This window comes from Microcaecilia unicolor, chromosome 3 (assembly GCF_901765095.1).
Source record: "Microcaecilia unicolor chromosome 3, aMicUni1.1, whole genome shotgun sequence".
In the NCBI taxonomy this organism is placed as follows: Eukaryota; Metazoa; Chordata; class Amphibia; order Gymnophiona; family Siphonopidae; genus Microcaecilia; species Microcaecilia unicolor.
Window position 1 is genome coordinate 280214243 of NC_044033.1, and position 19259 is coordinate 280233501.

The 19259-nt window shown below is 45.7% G+C and overlaps 1 protein-coding gene across 1 annotated transcript in view; it reads left to right on the top strand.

Moving 5' to 3' along the window:
- TARBP1 (TAR (HIV-1) RNA binding protein 1) overlaps window positions 1-19259 on the top strand; it is a 919966-nt gene that overhangs the window by 11871 nt on the left and 888836 nt on the right. Inside the window, exon 2 of the mRNA XM_030198123.1 lies at window positions 6993-7090. Coding sequence (XP_030053983.1) covers window positions 6993-7090 — 98 coding nt within the window. The remainder of the gene's footprint in view (window positions 1-6992; window positions 7091-19259) is intronic.

Here is a 19259-nt window from a genome sequence, read left to right on the forward strand (position 1 = left end):
TAGTTCCTAGTAGCCTCTCCTATTCGGACTTGGGACTATGTGCAGCTGTTGGGCTCTATGTCGGCCACGATGGATGTAGTGCCCTGGGCCAGGGCTCATATGAGACCACTTCGACAATCTCTGCTGCAGCGCTGGACTCCGATGTCGGAGGATTATGCTGTGCGCCTTCCCTTGGACCCAGCAGTGCGCAAGGCGCTGAGCTGGTGGACGCAGACAGACAAGTTGTCTGCAGGAATGCCTCTGGTGACCCCGGAGTGGATTGTCGTCACGACGGACGCCTCTTTGTCGGGCTGGGGAGCCCACTTCTTGGGAAGGACTGCGCAGGGGCTCTGGTCTCCTGCAGAGGCAAAGTGGTCTATCAACCTCCTGGAACTCAGAGCCATTCGGTTGGCGTTTTTGGAGTTCATCCCGGTACTGGCGTTGAAGCCAGTACGGGTCCTGTTGGACAATGCCACGGCTGTGGTCTATGTCAACCGCCAGGGAGGTACCAAGAGCGCCCCTCTAGCCAAGGCAGCCATGAATCTATGCCAGTGGGCGGTAGCGAGCCTAGAGCAGCTGTCAGCAGCCCACATTGCCGGAGTCATGAATGTCAAGGCGGACTTCTCAGTCGCCATACCTTGGATCCCGGAGAGTGGCAGTTATCGGCTCAGGCGTTCTTGGATATCACGAAGCGCTGGGGCCAGCCGAGCCTAGATCTATTGGCGTCATCGGCCAGTTGCCAAGTGCCGCGCTTTTTCAGCAGAGGACGGGACCCTCGATCTCTGGGAGTAGATGCTCTCCTCTAACAGTGGCCAACACAAGAGCTTCTCTATGTGTTCCCGCCCTGGCCCATGTTGGGCAGGGTGCTAGACCGATTGGCAAAGCATCCGGGCCGGATAATCCTGGTGGGGCTGCCAGTGGAGCAGGGTCTGTTACATCAGGGTCCCGTGGTGATGGAGGATCCCTCCCCCTTTGGGCTTACGGCCTGGCTATTGAGCGGCAGCGTCTGAGGAAGAAGGACTTCTCAGACAAGGTCATCGCCACTATGCTGAGAGCGAGGAAGCGCTCTACTTTTACTGCTTACGCCAGGGTTTGGCGTACCTTTGCAGCGTGGCGAAGCAGGCTCATTTTCTTCATTCACTGCTCCAATTTCTCCAGTGTTGGCATTCCTGCAAGAAGGTCTGGAGAAAGGCCTGTCGCTCAGTTCCCTTAAAGTCCAGGTAGCGGCTCTGGCTTGCTTCAGGGGCCGCCTGAAGGGTGCTTCACTGGCTTCGTAGCCAGATGTGGTGCGTTTTCTCAAGGGAGGTAAGCACCTGCGCCCTCCTCTGCACTCAATGGTGCCTGCGTGGAATTTTAACCTGGTGCTCAGAGCATTACAGAAGCCGCCTTTTGAACCCTTGTTGAGGGCATCTCTGAAAGACCTGACGTTGAAAGCAGTCTTTTTGGTGGCTATCACTTCAGCCAGAAGAGTTTCCGAGCTCCAGGCACTCTCATGTCGAGAGTCTTTTCTGCAGTTCACTGAGGCAGGAGTGACTATTCGCACAGTGCCTTCCTTCCTGCCCAAGATTGTTTCTCGCTTCCATGTGAATCAGCAGCTCTGTCGCCCTTCCTTTCGTAGGGAGGACTACCCAGAGGAGTACTCTGCTCTTAAATATCTGGATGTGAGACGAGTCGTCATCAGATACTTGGAAGTGACCAATGATTTCCGGAAATCGGATCATTTGTTTGTCCTGTTGGCAGGTCCTCGTAAGGGTCTGCAGGCTGCTAAGCCTCCAGTGGCAAGATGGGTCAAGGAAGTCATTGCCGCGGCTTATGTGGCCGCGGGGAAGGTGCCGCCTATCCAGCTGAAGGCTCACTCCACTAGAGCTCAGGCGGCCTCGATGGCAGAGGCCGGGTCCGTCTCCTTGGAAGAGATATGCAAGGCGGCAACTTGGGCATCGGCCCATACATTCTCCAAGCATTACCGCTTGACTGTGGCGGCACGGGCGGAGGCCCGGTGTGGAGCTTCAGTGTTGAGTTCAGGGATTTCTATGTCCCGCCCTGGGTGAGTACTGCTTCGGTACATCCCACCAGTCTATGGATTGATCAGCTTGATGATATGGAAGGTAAAATTATGTATAATCATACCTGATAATTTTCTTTCCATTAATCATAGCTGATCAATCCATAGCCCCGCCCAGATATCTGTATGGTTTCTATTCTGGTTGCATTTCAGGTTCAAGTTTAGTCTTCAGTTACTTCAGGAGGACTTCGTGTTCAAGTTTTTTCACTTGGATTCTTCAAGAGTTGAGACGAGTTTGTGTTACAGTGAGCTGCTGCATTCCTCTCCCCTCCGTTTTACGGGGCTGGATTGAGACATAAATTCTGCCGGCACTCCCTCCCGCTTCGTGCGGTTGTAGGGCAGTTTTGTACCCCTCCCGCTTTGGCGGTGCTAGGGTCAGTCAGCTCCTCCCGCGGTTGCGGTTGCAGGATAAGCCAGATCCCCCCGCATCGGCGGGGTGGTGTCCCTCCCCCGCTCCACGGGGATGAGCTGGACGGATTCCCCTCCCCCACTTGTGTGGGGATGAGCTGGGTTAATTCCCCTCCCCCACTTGTGTGGGGATGAGCTGGGTTAATTCCCCTCCCCCGTTTCGGCGGTGGTGAGCTGGGCAGAGTGTCCCTTTGTGGGTGTAATTCTCTAAGTGCTGAGTCCTGCAGATGGAGCTTTGATATCGACATACTGAGGAGTTTCCGGCAGCACATGACCACATATAGGGAGGCAAAAGTTTGCTCTCTATCTCCACCTGCTGGTAGATGGACACAACCCACCAGTCTATGGATTGATCAGCTATGATTAATGGAAAGAAAATTATCAGGTATGATTATACATAATTTTACCTTCCTCTGGTTTAGATGTTTGAGGTGCCCTGGCATAGAGTGTGTGTTTAACTATTTCAATGCAGCCTGCTTTGCATGACCTCCAGCATCAATCAGCTTTGGACCCGTCCCTGAGGACACATGCCAATTCTACGTTGTCCTCATCGGCACCGAGTCTCCCTCGATGCATGGTGTCGAGAGCGCAGGGTTGCCACAGGATTGCACTGTCCCCAGGAAATGTTGGCGCCAAGAGGTCAGCTTTCCTTCTGTTTCAGCAACGCCGATGCAAGGGTCTGTATGCAGCCAACTGGCAGTTAAGCAGCCTGTCTCGACCCAGTTCCCCAGCTTTTCCCGGTGGCTTCTCTCAAGCACATCTGGACCTTGCTCCTGGCGGAGATGTTATGCCAATGGCCATCGGCTTCTAAGGTACTTGCGCCTGCCGTGAGTGCCTGCTGCCCTGCATGACTCCCAGTGTGCGGTGAGGCTTCAGATGCCAATACCGCTTGCGGCCCAGGTGTCCACTGCTGCATTTGCTGCCGCTTCCTCGACTTCGGTTGTGAGGGAGTCACCACATTCGGGGTGCAGCATTCTCCTTGATGCTGCCGGCATCAGCTTTGGCCTTTCCATGAGGATGTTTTTGCTGACACTGATGAGACTTTATGGGAGTCTGGTGAGGATCCTTGATTCTTCTCGGATGTTTCTTCTCACTCCTCCCTGCCTATGGAAAAGCAACAGACTCTGCAAGAGAGCATTTCTTTCCCTCCTTTTGTGTGGACCATGGCTGCTGCCATCCCAGTTCATCTGGAGATGGAGGATGCACCTAAAGCTAAAATATATGAAGTCCTCGATTACGAGATGCCTCCTCAAGAGGCTGTCACAGATTCATGAGATTCTGTAGGATGTTCTGGTATCGAATTGGGAACCTCTGCTGTAAGTTTCTCTCGCCCCCACGGAAGGTAGATTTAATGTATCACCTTCAAAGTACACCAGGGTTCGACAAACCACGGCTACCTCACCATTCTCTAGTAGTGGAGTTGGCGCATAAGCGGGCTAGGACTTATGAAGCCTTTGCTTCAGTTCCTCTGGGTAGGGAGGCCAGAACCTTTTCACTTTCTTCTAGGGGCTCAGCATTACCATTTGGTCTGGCGTCGGCTCCCAGGGTTTTCATCAAGTGTCTTGCATCGCTACATACTGGGGATCCATGTCTTCCTTTATCTGGTTGTTTTGCTTGTGGAAAGCATGTCGAGGGACAGGGCTCAGTAGACCATGTAGTGGACTGTTCAACTCCTGGAGCTTCTCAGCTTTGTCTTGCCCTACCCCATATTTCATCTTCCTGTTCAATGGTTAGCATTCATTGGACAAGCAACAAGTGAAAACTTTTCTTCCTCTACCAAAGGCACATGTTCTAGTAGCTCTTGCTGCACGAATTTGTGCCAGCTGGCAGGTTGCTGCTCGGCAAATGTTGCACCTTTTGGTTCACATGTCTTCTTCCGTTCATGTGACTTCCAGGGTGCATCTTCATCTGTGAGCCACTCAATGGACCTTACTTTCCCAATGGTCTCGGGCCTCAGGGAACCTGGCTGATCTCATCCATGTGACACCTGATTTAGTATAGTCCCTGCTTTGGTGGACAATTCAATCCATTTTGATTCTGGAGCTCCCGTTTATGACTTCAGTCTCAACAGGTGCTCATGACAGAGGGTGGGGATCTCACATGGGAGGTCACGCTTGGGGCTTGGTCAGCCAGGAATCCTTGCTTCAGATCAATCTCCTGTAGCTATGGGCAATCTGGAATGCTCTGCAGCTTTTGAAGGATTGTTTATCCAACCAAGTTGTTCTTGTTTAAACGGACAACCAGGTTGCCATGTACTACACCAACAAACAAGGGAGCGAGGGATCTTCCCCTCTTTGCCAGGAACCTTTGCGAATGTGGCACTGTGCATCCAGACATGGGAATCATCTCAACACTGCTTCTTTAGAGGGCAAATTCAACACTTTCTGATGGGTTGAGCAGGGTTCTGCGACCTCACCACGAGTGGTCTCTCAGCATATCTATTGCCCGCAAAATGTTCTGGAAGTGGGGTACACCCTTTATCGATCTTTTCGCCAGTCATTTCAACCACAGAGTTTCCCAGTTTTGCTCCAGGCTTCCGGCCCACGACAGATTAGATGCATTTTTTCTTCATTGTGGGATGGACTCTCCTGTACAAGACTGCAGAACCATGATCCTGGTCGCCCCTTATTGGCCCAGGCAGATCTGGGTCCCCTTCTTCTGGAATTGTGCTCAGAAGAACTGTGGAGACTTGAGTGTTTCCCAACCCTCATATGGTAGAATGAGGGGTCCCTTCTACATCCTGGTCTCCAGTCTTTGGCTCTCACAGCCCGGATGTTCAGAGCTTACAGTTTGCTTCCTTGCATCTTACTGAAGGTGTTTTCAGAGTTTTGCAAGCTTTCAGAAAAGACTCTCCCAACAGGTGTTATTCTTTTGAATAAAAGAGGTTTGCCATCTGGTGTGTGGGTAGGTCCCTAAAATCTGTTTCTTGCCCTTCACCATCCCTCCTTCACCTCTCTGAGTCAGGTCTCAAGACCAACTCTTCAGGGTTCATCTTGATGCAATCAGAGCTTAGCAGAAGTGTGTTGACAATAAGCATCTCTCTGCACAACCCTTAGTGTCTCGGTTCATGCGTGGTCTGTTGTTAACAAAGCCCCTTCTCAAACCTCCACCTCTGTCCTCGGGTCTCAACGTTGTCCTCACCCAGGTCACGTCACGGCTCTTAAAAGTCAGGGCAATGGCGATGTCAGTAGCCCACTTGTCCTCGGCCTCCTTTGAAGAAATCTGCAAGGTTGCAGTGTGGTCTTCAGTCCATACATTTACTTCCAACTACTGCCTTGAGCACGATACCTGATGTGATAGTCGGTTTGGGCAGAGAGTGCTGCAGAATTAGTTTGGGTTCTAGAATCCAACTCTACTCGCCTAGACCTGTTTTTTTATTCTGTCCCAGGCTACACTTTTGACAATTTGCATGTGGTTTCTGGTTCATCTATGTTCTGAGCTCACCATTGCAAAGTGCAGTTTGTTGTTGGTTCCAGTGAGCCTGATAGCTAGGGATTCCCCACGTGTGAGAATATTAGCCTGCTTGTCCTTGGAGAAAGTGAATACTTGTAGCAGGTATTCTCCGAGGATACTAGGCTATATATTCTCACATACCCTCCCACTTCCCCTTGGCGTTTTCTCCTCTTTTGAGCTAGAGTATTGAACTATTGATTCTGTGCTCTAGTGGCGGATGGGAGGGCATGCATGGTGGGGACAAGGCATTTAGAGCTTGTTAATACTCTTCACCGGGTGATGCCACCCACTTGTGAGAATATATAACCTGCTGTCCTCGGAGAATACCTGCTACAGGTAAGTAGCTTCACTTTTTCAGCGCTTGTTAGTGAGAGGGCTACCCCTTTATTAGCATGTTTAAACTGGTTACCAATAGAGGCCTGGGTAGAGTTCAAACTATGTGTAATGATTTATATGCTATGTGGTAATACTCCATTTTATATGTTGGAATTAATAGGTTTCCTCAATCCTGACAGGCTTAGGGTCTGTAGGAATCCTTTGCTGCTTCAATATCCAAGTCCAGAGAATGTTTGCTTGAAATGGGTCTTTTCCACTGCTTTCTCTTTAATGGCTGCCCGGGTTTGTGCTGAGAACTGTAACCAACTATGGCCAATTTAGAAAGTTCTTAACGTTTTTGTTTAGGAAAATTTTCATGCTAACTGTTCTGTGGTTTTATTATATTTGTAATTCCTTAGGAGCTGTTCTCCTATTTTTGTAATCCACATAGAACTGGGTGGTTATTGCGAACTATAGTAAGAATTATTTTTTTAATTGCTGGTTTTCCGTGAGTTAAAGCTCGTAGGATGACTAATTATGGGAATTTTAAAATGTATTTATAGTATAAGTGCCTAGGGCCCACAAAGGATTCATTCTGAATATTTTGTACTTTTCAACCTACCTTTCAAAATTAGTACGTGAGATTTTTTTTTTTCTTAATACATTGTGCATCATCACAGCATAACAATCTGAAATTGCTGTAATTCCCTTAAAGGTGAATTTGTCTATATAATCCTGTAAAACTGAGAAGACTTAATTATTTCAATTTTCTTAGAACCAAGTTTGTTTTGGTGGTCTGCTGAGAAGAATGATGAGCTATTGCAATTTTGGGAAAACTATATTTTAATAATGGAAACTCTGGAAGCAAATCAGGTAAGTGAACTTCATTTATAGAAGCCAATGTCAAAATTTGTGTTTGTCAGCAGCAGAGAGGCTCTTTAGGTCTGCACCAAAAGTGATGCAAAAAAAAGTGCAGATGGCACACAAGATCCCAAGAAAAAATTAATCCTAATATGTAAATAATAAATGTGAATAAATTTATAAAGCTATTAGTACATAAAAACAGATAAAATGTGAGGAATCCATTGATCAAATTTATGTGCACTTACAAAGGACTGACAAATAAATGGAGTTTCTGATACATGCATGCATGTATGTATGTATTTTATTTATATACACATTCTACATGCTACTTCAAATCCATAAACCGAAAACCCTGCAGACCAATCATATCTGGTATTGGCACATCTACAGAGGAAATATCAGGACTTATAGAGGGGATTTTTAAAACTTTTGTGCACAAGACAGCTTCATACAGGACACCACAGTCTTTCTGAATAAAACATCAAGCAGTTACCACTAGGTGCTCTTGTGGTCAGAATGGATGTAGAATTACTATACAGCAACATTTTCCCTGCATATGGCACAGCTGCATGTGATAAATTCCTAAAAACATACACCCTGGACCACCAATACTCACCGAAAACTGTTACAAAATTAATCAAATGTATCCTAACTCACTATTTCTGCTTTGACAATATCTGCCTGCAAATTGTGGAAGAGACATTTTTGAATACGTCAGACTAAATTTCTAAAATACTACCAGTACATTGATGATGTTTTTATGATTTGTACTGAGGGAGGAGACTCTCAAACAATTTCACAGTTCTTTCAATACATGCCATCATACAGTCAAATTCAAAATTGACTACCCCCCCAGAAAAATTCAGTTTTTTAGATAACAAGTTTCCATCAGCAATGGCTATATATAAACATCTATATACAGGAAACCTACAGACAGATGTAGTTACCTCTACAACTCCACCTTTCACATACAAAAAAGTCCATTATACATAGTCAAGCCATGAGATAACCATTGTATTGTCTCTGACACAAGAGAAAGATAAACACCTCAAACTCCTGGCTGAATCCTTCAAGCAAAAATGTTGCAACCCCCAAATAATCTCCAGGAAAATTGCCACTTCCCTTACAATGCCATGGGAAAACCTATTGAAGTACAAGAAAAAAAGCCACAGAGAAAATCCCCCTTGTAGTGACATACAATTCAGAGCTAGAAAAATTGAAAAGAGTCATAAAAAATCTACAACCACTATTCCAGGAGGACGAACTACTGAAAGAGGTATTCCCAGTGCTGGTCTTCCAACAGCCACTCAATTTAAAACACAAATTAGTGAAAAGAGAGCTCCCAAAAGAAGCTCAGAAGAAGAGCATGGCAGACGTCCCTGCAATATACCAAGCTGCAGACCGTGCCAACACATTTCACAGGATCCCACTGTCTTTCACATGGGAAATATATTCAGCATAAGGGGATCCTTCATAATGCACATCTTCAAATGTATATATCGTTCAAAGAAGAAAAAGTGTGAAGAAGAATGCTATATTGGAGAAACAAGTCAAATGCTAAAGATGAGATTTAATCTACATAGACATCGTATGAAAATGGCAATGCCAACCAGGATTTCACCTCTGTGGGTCAGCATTTTACAACACCCCCCCCCCCCACCCCCGGGCAGGGGAGTGCAGACACAGAAGAAAAATGCAATGCAGCTTGTCTGTGTGTATGAGAGCTATCTGTAGCATGCGAAGAGCAGCCACGCTGGCTTCCCCCATATCACATGCAAATGAATTGGGTTGCAAAGCAATGAGCAGCTGATTTGCATGTGATTCTCTTTGGGAATTCCTCTGTATTTCCAAATCTGTAATGTCTACCAATTTGGAAATACAGACGGATTCTTAACGGGGACCTTGTTGCATCTGGGCCTTACCTACCTAGCTCTCCCGATTTCTCACCTGACCCACCCCACCCCAATATTTGCATATTGTTTTAGCACTGACCACTGAGGCAACTCATGTTTCCAGCAGTGGCCTATCCAGATCACAAGTACCTGGCAAGATCCCAAATCAGTAAAATGGATTTTATGCTGCTTATTCTAGAAATAAACAGTGGATTTTCCCAAGTCCATCCTAATAATGGCTCATGGACTTTTCTTTTGGGAAATTGGCAAAACTTTTTTAAACCCTGCTAATCTAACCACTTTTACCACATTCTCTGGTAACGTATTCCACAGTTTAATTGCATGTTGAGTTAAGAAATATTTTCTCCGATTTGTTTTACATTTACTATTTAGTCACTTCATTCCGTGCCTCCTTGTCCTTATATTTTTGAAAAGAGTAAACAAGCGATTCACCTGTTCCACTCATAAGTACATAAGTATTGCCATACTGGGAAAGACCAAAGGTCCATCAAGCCCAGCATCCTGTTTCCAACAGTTGCCAATCCAGGTCAGAGGTGTGGTAGCCGTGTTAGTCCACTCTTAAAGGTTATCAATAGAAATCAAACAAAATAAAACATGGAAAAGAAAATAAGATGATACCTTTTTTATTGGACATAACTTAATACATTTCTTGACTTAATAAGTACTTAACAAGGATCTGGGTTTTCTAACCCATTACAAACCATAAAGCTGTATTTCTCTGTTTATTACCCTCCTGTCACCTACCAACACCCATCCTGTTAGAATATCAATGAAATGCTTTGATGTCCCCATGCATACCCCCACCCTCCCACTCTGTCAGACTGTCAAAGTAATGCTTTGATGTTTCTCTTATATATACTATCTAACACATTTGCTTATTTCCGATCTGACGAAGAAGGGCAACCTTCGAAAGCTAATCAAGAAATGTATTAAGTTATGTCCAATAAAAAAGGTATCATCTTATTTTCTTTTCCATGTTTTATTTTGTTTGATTTCTATTGATAACAATCCAGGTCACAAATACCTGGCAAGATCCCAAAAAAGTACAAAACATTTTATATTGCTTATCACAGAAATAGTGGATTTTCCCCAATTCCATTTAATAATGGTCTATGGACATTTCCTTTAGGAAGCCTTCCAAACCTTTTTTTAAACTCCGCTAAGTTAACCGCCTTTACCACATTCTCTGGCAACGAATTCCAGAATTTAATTACACCTTTAGTGAAGAAAAAATTTCTCTGATTCATTTTAAATTTACTACATTGTAGGTTCATCACATGCCCCCTAGTCCTAGTATTTTTGGAAAGTGTAAACAGATGCTTCACATCTACCCGTTCAACGCCAGTCATTATTTTATAGACCTCTATCGTATCTCCCCTCAGTCACCTTTTCTCCAAGCTGAAGAGCCCTAGCCGCTTTAGCCTTTCCTCATAGGGAAGTCGTCCCATTCCCTTTATCATTTTCGTTGCCCTTTTCTTGCACCTTTTCTAATTCCACAATATCGTTTTTGAGATGCGGCGACCAGAATTGAACACAGTATTCGAGGTGCGGTCACACCATGGAGCGATACAAAAGCATTATAACATCCTCATTTTTGTTTTCCATTCCTTTCCTAATAATACCTAACATTCTATTTGCTTTCTTAGCCGCTGCAGCACACTGAGCAGAAGATTTCAACGTATCATCAACGACGATATCTAGATCCCTTTCTTGGTCTGTGACTCCTAACGTGGAACCTTGCATGACGTAGCTATAATTCGCCCAGTCTCCCAGTCTCGTAAGGTCCTCTTGTAATTTTTCACAATCCTCCCATGATTTAACTACTTTGAATATTTATTTATTTAGAGTTTGCTCACACCTTTTTCAGTAGTAGCTCAAGGTGAGTTACATTCAGGTACACTGGATATTTCTCTGTCCCAGGAGGGCTCACAATCTAAGTCTGTACCTGAGGCAATGGAGGAGGCAATGGAAGGTTAAGTGACTTGCCCAAGATCACAAGGAGCAGCAGTGGGATTTGAACCAGCCACCTCTGGATTGCAAGACCGGTGCTCTAACCACTAGGCCACTCCTCCACTGTCATCAGCAAATTTAATTACCTCACTAGTTACTCCCAACTCTAGGTCATTTATAAATATATTAAAAAGCAGCGGTCCCAACACAGACCCCTGGGGAACCCCACTAACTACCCTTCTCCATTGAGAATACTGACCATTTAACCCTACTCTCTGTTTTCTATCTTTTAACCAGTTTTTAATCCACAATAGAATACTACCTTTTATCCTATGACTCTCCAATTTCCTCTGGAGCCTTTCATTTTTTTTAGTTACATTTGTACCCCACGCTTTCCCACTCATGGCAGGCTCAATGCGGCTTACGTTTACAGGTACTTATTTGTACCTGGGGCAATGAAGGGTTAAGTGACTTGCCCAGAGTCACAAGGAGCTGTGCCTGAAGTGGGAATCGAACTCAGTTCCTCAGGACCAGAGTCCACCACCCTAACCACTAGGCCACTCCTCCACTTTGTCAAATGCCTTCTGGAAATCCAGATACACAACATCAACTGGCTCACCTTTATCCACATGTTTGTTCACCCCTTCAAAAAATGTAGTAGATTGGTGAGGCAAGATTTCCCTTCACTAAATCCAAGTTGACTTTGTCTCATTAATCCATGCTTTTGAATATGCTCTGTAATTTTATTATTAATAATAGTCTCTATCATTTTACCCAGCACCGACGTCACTTGTCTGTAATTTCCCGGATCTCCTCTGGAACCTTTTTTAAAAATTGGCGTTACATCGGCCACCCTCCAATTTTCCGGTACCATGCTCGATTTTAAGGATAAATTACATATTACTAACAATAGCTCCGCAAGCTCATCTTTCAGTTCTATCAGTACTCTGGGATGAATACCATCTGGTACTCATCAGTTTGTAGAACTGCCCCATTACATCCTCTAGGTTTAAAGAGAATTCATTAAGTTTCTCCGACTTGTCAGCTTCGAATACCATTTCCGGCACTGGTATCACTCTCAAATCTTCCTCAGTGAAGACCGACGCAAAGAATTCATTTAATCTCTCTGCTATTGCTTTGTCTTCCCTGATCACCCCTTTTACTCCTCGGTCATCTAGTGGTCCAACCGATTCTTTTGCCAGCTTCCTGCTTTTAATATAACTAAAAAATATTTTACTATGTGTTTTTGCCTCCAACGCAGTCTTTTTTTCGCAGTCCCTCTTAGCCTTCCTTATCAGCGCTTTGCATTTGACTTGACATTCCTTATGCCGTTTCTTATTATTTTCAGTCGGTTCCTTCTTCCATTTTCTGAAGGATTTTCTTTTAGCTCCAATAGCTTCCTTCACCTCACTTTTTAACCACGCCAGCTGTCGTTTGGCCTTTTGTCCTCCTTTTTTAATACGCGAAATATGTTTGACCTGGGCTTCTAGGATGGTGTTTTTGAACAGCATCCACGCCTGCTGTAAACTTTTGATCCTCGCAGTCGCTCCTCTAAGTTTTCTTTTCACCGTTCTTTTCATTTTATCATAGTCTCCTTTTTTAAAGTTAAACTCCAACGTATTTGATTTCCTTTGTATACTTCAAAGCTAATATCAAATCCAATCATATTATGATCACTGTTATCAAGCGGCCCCAGCACCATTACCTCTCGCACCAGATCATGTGCTCCCTAAGGACCAGGTCTAGAATTTTTCCTTCTCTCGTTGGCTCCTGTACTAGCTACTCCAGAAAGCTGTCCTTGATTTTATCAAGGAATTTTACCTCCCTAGCGTGTCCTGATGTTACATTTACCCAGTCAATATCGGGGTAATTGAAATCTCCCCTCAGCCATCTTTTCTCCAAGCTGAAGAGCCCTAGCCGCTTTAGCCTTTCCTTATAGAGAAGTCATCCCATCCCCTTTATCATTTTTGTTGCCTTTCAACTTTTTCTAATTCCACTATATCTTTTTTGAGATCTGGCGACCAGACCTTCTCACAATATTCGAGGTGCGGTTGGACCATGGAGTGATACAAAAGCATTATAACAATATTTTTGTTTTCCATTCCTTTCCTAATAATACCTAACATTCTATTTGCTTTTTTAGCTGCCGCTGCACGCTGAGTGGAGGGTTTCAATGTACCGTCAACAATGACGCCTAGATCCCTTTCCTGGTCAGTGACTCTTTATGGAGTTGGAGAGTGGCCTAGTGGTTAGGGTGGTGGACTTTGGTCCTGGGGAACTGAGGAACTGAGTTCGATTCCCACTTCAGGCACAGGCAGCTCCTTGTGACTCTGGGCAAGTCACTTAACCCTCCATTGCCCCATGTAAGCTGCATTGAGCCTGCCATGAGTGGGAAAGTGCGGGGTACAAATGTAACAAAAATAAAAAAATAAAAAAAATTATGTGGAGATTTGCATTACGTAGCTATAGTTTGGGTTCCTCTTTCCTACATGCATCACTTTGCACTCGCGCACATTAAATGCCATTTGGACGCCTAGTCTCCCAGTCTTGTAAGGTCTTCTTGTAATTTTTCACAATCTTCTTGTGATTTAACAACTTTTAATAACTTTGTGTTGTCAGCAAATGTAATTCTCCGATGACAAGCAGGCTGCTTATTCTCACACGTGGGTCGACATTTGCGTTGGCCCGGGAATTGGCATTTTGCCATAGCAAAGAACAAAAAAACTTCGCTAGAGTCTTCTGGCATGTGTGCAGCGCACACCGCGCATGCGCGGACTGACTGCCCGCCACACGAGCGTGTACCTGTTACTTTTTTTTTCCGTGATGAGGTGCAGGAGGTTCCTGCTATGCTCCTCTTTCTGGCCCGGGAAAGAGTTTTTCTGAAGATCGATTTTTCGTGTGTTTTTTTTTTGTTTATTTTCTTAAAAACAAAAAAAACAGCTTAGGGAGATTCAAGATGGCCGCGCCCTTGAGACACTAGCAGGCTACACTCGATAGCTCCCTGAAGGAAAAATTATTCAAACATGCCGAAAAGACGGGGCCGTCCTGCCTCCAAAGCCCCGCAACGGCAAGTTCTTACTTCTCAAGATATCCGAACGCTTCTTCAGGCAGCGTCCATTCCAACTATTTCGGCGACTCAAATGTCGGAAGGCAGCCCGCTGAGTAGCGCCGGTGCGAGTGGAGGCCCGGAAGCTTCTCCTGGGCTTGAGCTAACGCTCAGCCCCGACTCGAGGGAACCGCCCCCGCAACCTGCGGGGTATAGCACACCAACCGAGGCGTCTCTGGACTCGCTTTCCCGAAGTGGTGTAAGTCTACAGGGCCGGGAGGAAATAGATCCGGTTGGATGTGAACTGAGGTCTCGGACACAAACACCTATTCTATCGAAGGTGGAAGAAGCTGCTAGCTCGATACTGGAGAAAACTTCGGACAAAGAGGTACCACCCACACAATTTTCTTTTGAAATTAAAAACCAGCAGATGTAACGCTAGATTCGCTGTGGACTTTGATAGTTGGCCTAGGAAAATCTCTTGTTCCCCAAGTAAATAAATTGAATCAGGATTTTTTGGCTCTTGAGCAAAAAACTAAAATTTTGGATACTAAAGTTGAAAAATTAGAGCAAACGGATAACGATATGATCTTGGAAGTTAAAAAACTCCAAACTCAACAAGAGACTATGGTTAAAGACTTGATTTTCCTGCGAAAAAAACCGGAATCATTGGAAAACTCAGTTAGAAGTAACAATCTTCGTTTATTAAATTTTCCAAGACAATTGTCTAAATCCCCAAGGGAAATGCTAAAGAAGTATTTAATGGAAATACTTGAAGTAAAAGAAGAGATGATTCCACCTTTCTCTCAGATTTATTACCTCCCAATACTAAATCAAGAAAACCAGAAACAAGATCTTAATATTTCAGCCATACTTGAGTCTTCAGAAAATGATCCTGTCATTCCAACAACATTGATAGTGACGGTAGCATTACCACCAGATAAGGCATGGTTAATGAAAATGTATTTCAGAAATAAGGACAAAGTGTTCTTAGGCCAAAAAATTCAGATATTTCCTGATGTCTCTCGCGAGACACAAAAAAGGCGAAGACAATTTCTTTTGATGAAGCCAGCAGTGTTACAGCTGGGAGCTATTTTCTTTCTTAGATTTCCTTGTAAATGTGTGGTAAAATACCAATCCCTTACATATGTATTTTTTGAACCAACCCAGCTAACAGCCTTTTTAGTGTCTAGACAAAATAAGGAAAATTGAAAATGTCATCTTCCCTTTGATATGGATAATTATGACACCGAACAGTGTAACCTGTAAATTTCTCAAGTGAATGTTCCTAGAAATGTATTGTTGTTAGAATAATTCCACTTTTCTTTCATTTTGAATCCCATATTGTGGACTTGAGTGGGGATTTCAATTTAATAAAAAAATATATATTTTTTTCTCTTTAATTATTAACCTAAAATTGTATATGATACGAAATGTACCACTTTTCAAACAAGTTGAATACTTGATTTATGTATAAAATTGTTATAAAAAAAAAAAAAAAAAACAGCTTAGGACCCATTTTTTCTTAAATCCTCAGTCTTTTTTAATCTAATTTTAAGTTTCCTTTCTTTTTTCGACGTGACCGGCTTTCTCCTTATTTTTGTGTCCCTTTTTATTGGCACAATCAAGTCTTTGGATTTTATCAGAGCAGTTTTTCCTTCCATGTCATCGAGGACACCCAGCAGTTTCAAATGTTGTACTCGGTGCAACTGGACCATCTCAGGTACCGATACCCATTCCTGGTGTATCCAGTGCCTTGGGCCTGACCACAGCCTAGCTGCTTGTGCTCTGTTCGTATGAAGAAGTGGACCCAAGTAGCTTGAGAAGCGCAATGAGAGAAGCATTTTGGGGCTCGGTACGGGCCTTCGACATTGAGGGAAGCATTGACGTCAGGAGCAGAGGTAATGGCTGCTGAGAGACCAAGTCGCGCTGGGAGCTGTGAGGCATCGAGTGGGTCTCCACCTGTCTCGAGGCCTCCTGCTATGCAGGTCGCCCCCCCCCCCCCCTCCCGGGACCGACCGTTGTCAGACCCGACCCCGAGAAGACGTGTGGATTCCACGTCACCCTCATCGGCACCGGGGAGCCTTGGTGATGGGCATTGAGCTCCGGGGCGTCGAAGGACTCGGCACCGAGAGGCTCGCTCCATATAGGAGGTGGCGATGCGTCGGCCTCTTAGGAGCCCGGTACCTGCACCTGAACTTCAGCAGATTCTGCCACTGGCTGCTCCACCGACCACGCAGCCTTCTCCGATGGCGGCTCCCGACGAGCGCTTCCAGGCCCTGCTTCCAGAACTTCTGGAAGGACTATTGTGCTAGTCTACTTCGGTGTTGGGGGTGTCGCTTTCTGTGCCGTCTGCTCCAGCTGCGTCTGGTCCTTCACCTACGGTGAGGTCCCCTCGGTGTCGGCTGCCACCCAGGTCGACTCCCCTTCGACGTCGGTGGTGGAAGCTTTGCCGCAGTCCATGGGGGCGGCCTCTCGACATCGCCATTGAGGATGTCGATCCTCGGCATCGAGGCAGGCTCAGTTTCTGAGTTCCCTTAGGGAGGTACTTTCTGATACTGAAGAGGAGCATTCGTGGTAGTCAGAGGAAGATCCCAGATACGTTTCTTCCGATGAGTCGTATGGGATTCCCTATGAACCTTCCCGTCCACCTGAAAGGAGACTGTCGCCTCCCGAGAATATCTCTTTTACATCTTTTGTTTGGGAAATGGCTACTGCTATGCCATTCCCTATGGAGGTGAAGAAGGAGCCCAGAGCTGAGATGCTCGAGGTCCTGGATTATCCCTCTCCACCTAAGGAGGCTGTGATGGCTCCTTTGCATAAGGTACTGCGCTGCGTATGCCTTGTAGCGCTATAGAAATGCTAAATAGTAGTAGTAGTAGGTACTCAAGGAAGTTCTTATGCGAAACTGGCCGTTCCCTCTATCTGGTCCTGTGATCCTGAAGAAAGCTGATTCCCATTATCAGAACTATTGTGAACCTCGGATGATGAGGTCTCTGTTGCCCCACAATTCCATGATGGTAGACTCTGCCCTTAAGAGAGCCAAGAGTACTAGAAACTATGCCTCAGTGCCCCCAGGCAGAGAAGCTAGGACCTTGGATTCTTTTGAAAGGAAGACATATCAGGCCATTATGCTTGCTGCCCGTATCCAATCTTACAAGCCCTTCATGAGCGTTCACTTGCGGAACTTGGTGAGGCAGCTGCCTACCTTGGTTGATGCCCTCCCTCCAGAGCAGGCCAAGCCTTTTTGCCAGGTGGTCAGGCAGCATAAGGCATGCATAAATTCTTTGCCGGAGCGCTTACGACTCTTTTGATGTGGCATCCAGAATCGCTGCTCAGGGTATAGTGATGCACAGACTCTCATAGCTGCATGTCTCTGACCTGGATCATTCAGTCCAGCAGCAGATGGCGGATGTACCTTGCCGGGGGGGGGGGGGGGGGGGGAGGGATAATCTTTTTGTAGAAAAAGTAGAGGATGTTGTTGACCCGATCAAGTAGCATAATGATGCTATGGATGTTCTCTCCCGCCGGGCACCTTCTGCTACAACTTCCTCAACTAGGAAGCTTTTTGGTGGGAAGCGGAGTGCTCCCTATGCCTATGCTAGGCATAGGTAAACTTCTGCTTCTTGACAGCCTAGCCAGGCTCAACCCCTGCATGCTCGTTCTCATCAACAGCGTGCGCCTAAGGCCCCTCCTGCTCCCCAGCAAAAGCAAGGGACGGTTTGGGCAGTCAGTGCTGCAGAATCTGTTTAGAGTTTAGAATCCAACTCTACCCCCCTAGGCCAGTTTTATTCTGTTCCAGGCTGCACTCTCGGCTAGCTGTATATAATTTCAGGTTAACCTATGTTAAGTCCTCACTGTTGCGAGGCCCAGGTGACCAATGTTTATTGTTTTGAGTGAGCCTGTATGCTAGTGATAAGTAGCCTTTTTGTCCTCGGAGAAAGTGAAGATACTTACCTGTAGCAGGTATTCTCACAATCCCTCCCACCTTCCCTTTGTAGCTATTTGTTATGCTTTTTGATTTAACTGAGGTGCACTCCACGTGTGCCAGAAGACTAGCAAAGTTTTTTTTGTTCTTTGCTATGGCAAAATGCCGATTCCCAGGCTGACGTGGACGAAAACCCACATGTGAGAATAATCAGCCTGCCGTCCTCGGAGAATACCTGCTACAGGTAAGTATCGTCGCTTTACCTCACTAGTAAGGAGATGAGAGAGAAAACTGTGGAGATAGTGAGGGGACAGAAAAGAATTGAATGGGGATGGTGAGGTGATGGTAGTAATACAATGTGTTAAGGTGGGGATGTACTACAGTTGACTGGGGATGGGTGTGGTTGGTAACCAGATTATGTTCCCATTCACACCTCTAATCTGTATGGGTACTTCTCACGGGATACATGCCTAGATTTTCAGTGGTATTATCTGGATAATGCTGTTGAAAATCATATTTGATCGCCTTGGCATTATCCAGGTAGTTGTGGGGCAGTCCGGGGCAGAACTGCTTTATATCAGCATATTCAACACTGACTGTGTTGTTTAAATATTATGGGGTTACGGGAGGTCACGTGGGAACATGAGCTGAACGGCAGCGTGTTGCTGGGGCTCCGAGACCCATGCCCGATAACTAAATAAACTGTGCGTCTCTGGATCTTGTTCTGACTAGCGAAGCTGCTCATTATATGGACAGATACCTGAGGAAGACAACAGGGGCGATGGCACAGCGATCTACCAAGAAGGAGAAGGTAGAGAAAGCAAAGATGAGCAGCCCCAACAAAAACAGCATGGCGGATGATGACGCGACACAGCTTGGAGGATTCTCCGAAGTGCAACTCACGCAACTTACCACAGCTGCGGTTAAAGCTTAGGATCCAGAATTGGCAGAGATGGAGCAGAAACTGGAGACCCTAACTACACAGCTCGATGGCGTAGGGACGCGAGTGGGAGATCTCGAGACACGCGTTGCGGCCTTGGAAGATGATGGCCGCGGGTATGGCCCCGACATAGCAACCCTTACGCAACAACTGAAAGAGAGCCATGAGAAGCTGGAAGAGCTAGAAAACCGTTCCAGAAGGAACAACATCCAAATAGTTGGACTGACTGAGGCGGTTCCGGAACGCAGCTTGACATGCTGGCTCGAGAACTGGCTTGCAAAGGAGCTAGCGCACTCAGACACCATAGGCCCCCTTGTAATAGAACGGGCCCACAGAGTTGGACGCAAGTCGGAAGATAAGACCCGACCAAGAGTGGTGATAGCCAGAATATTTAATTACCG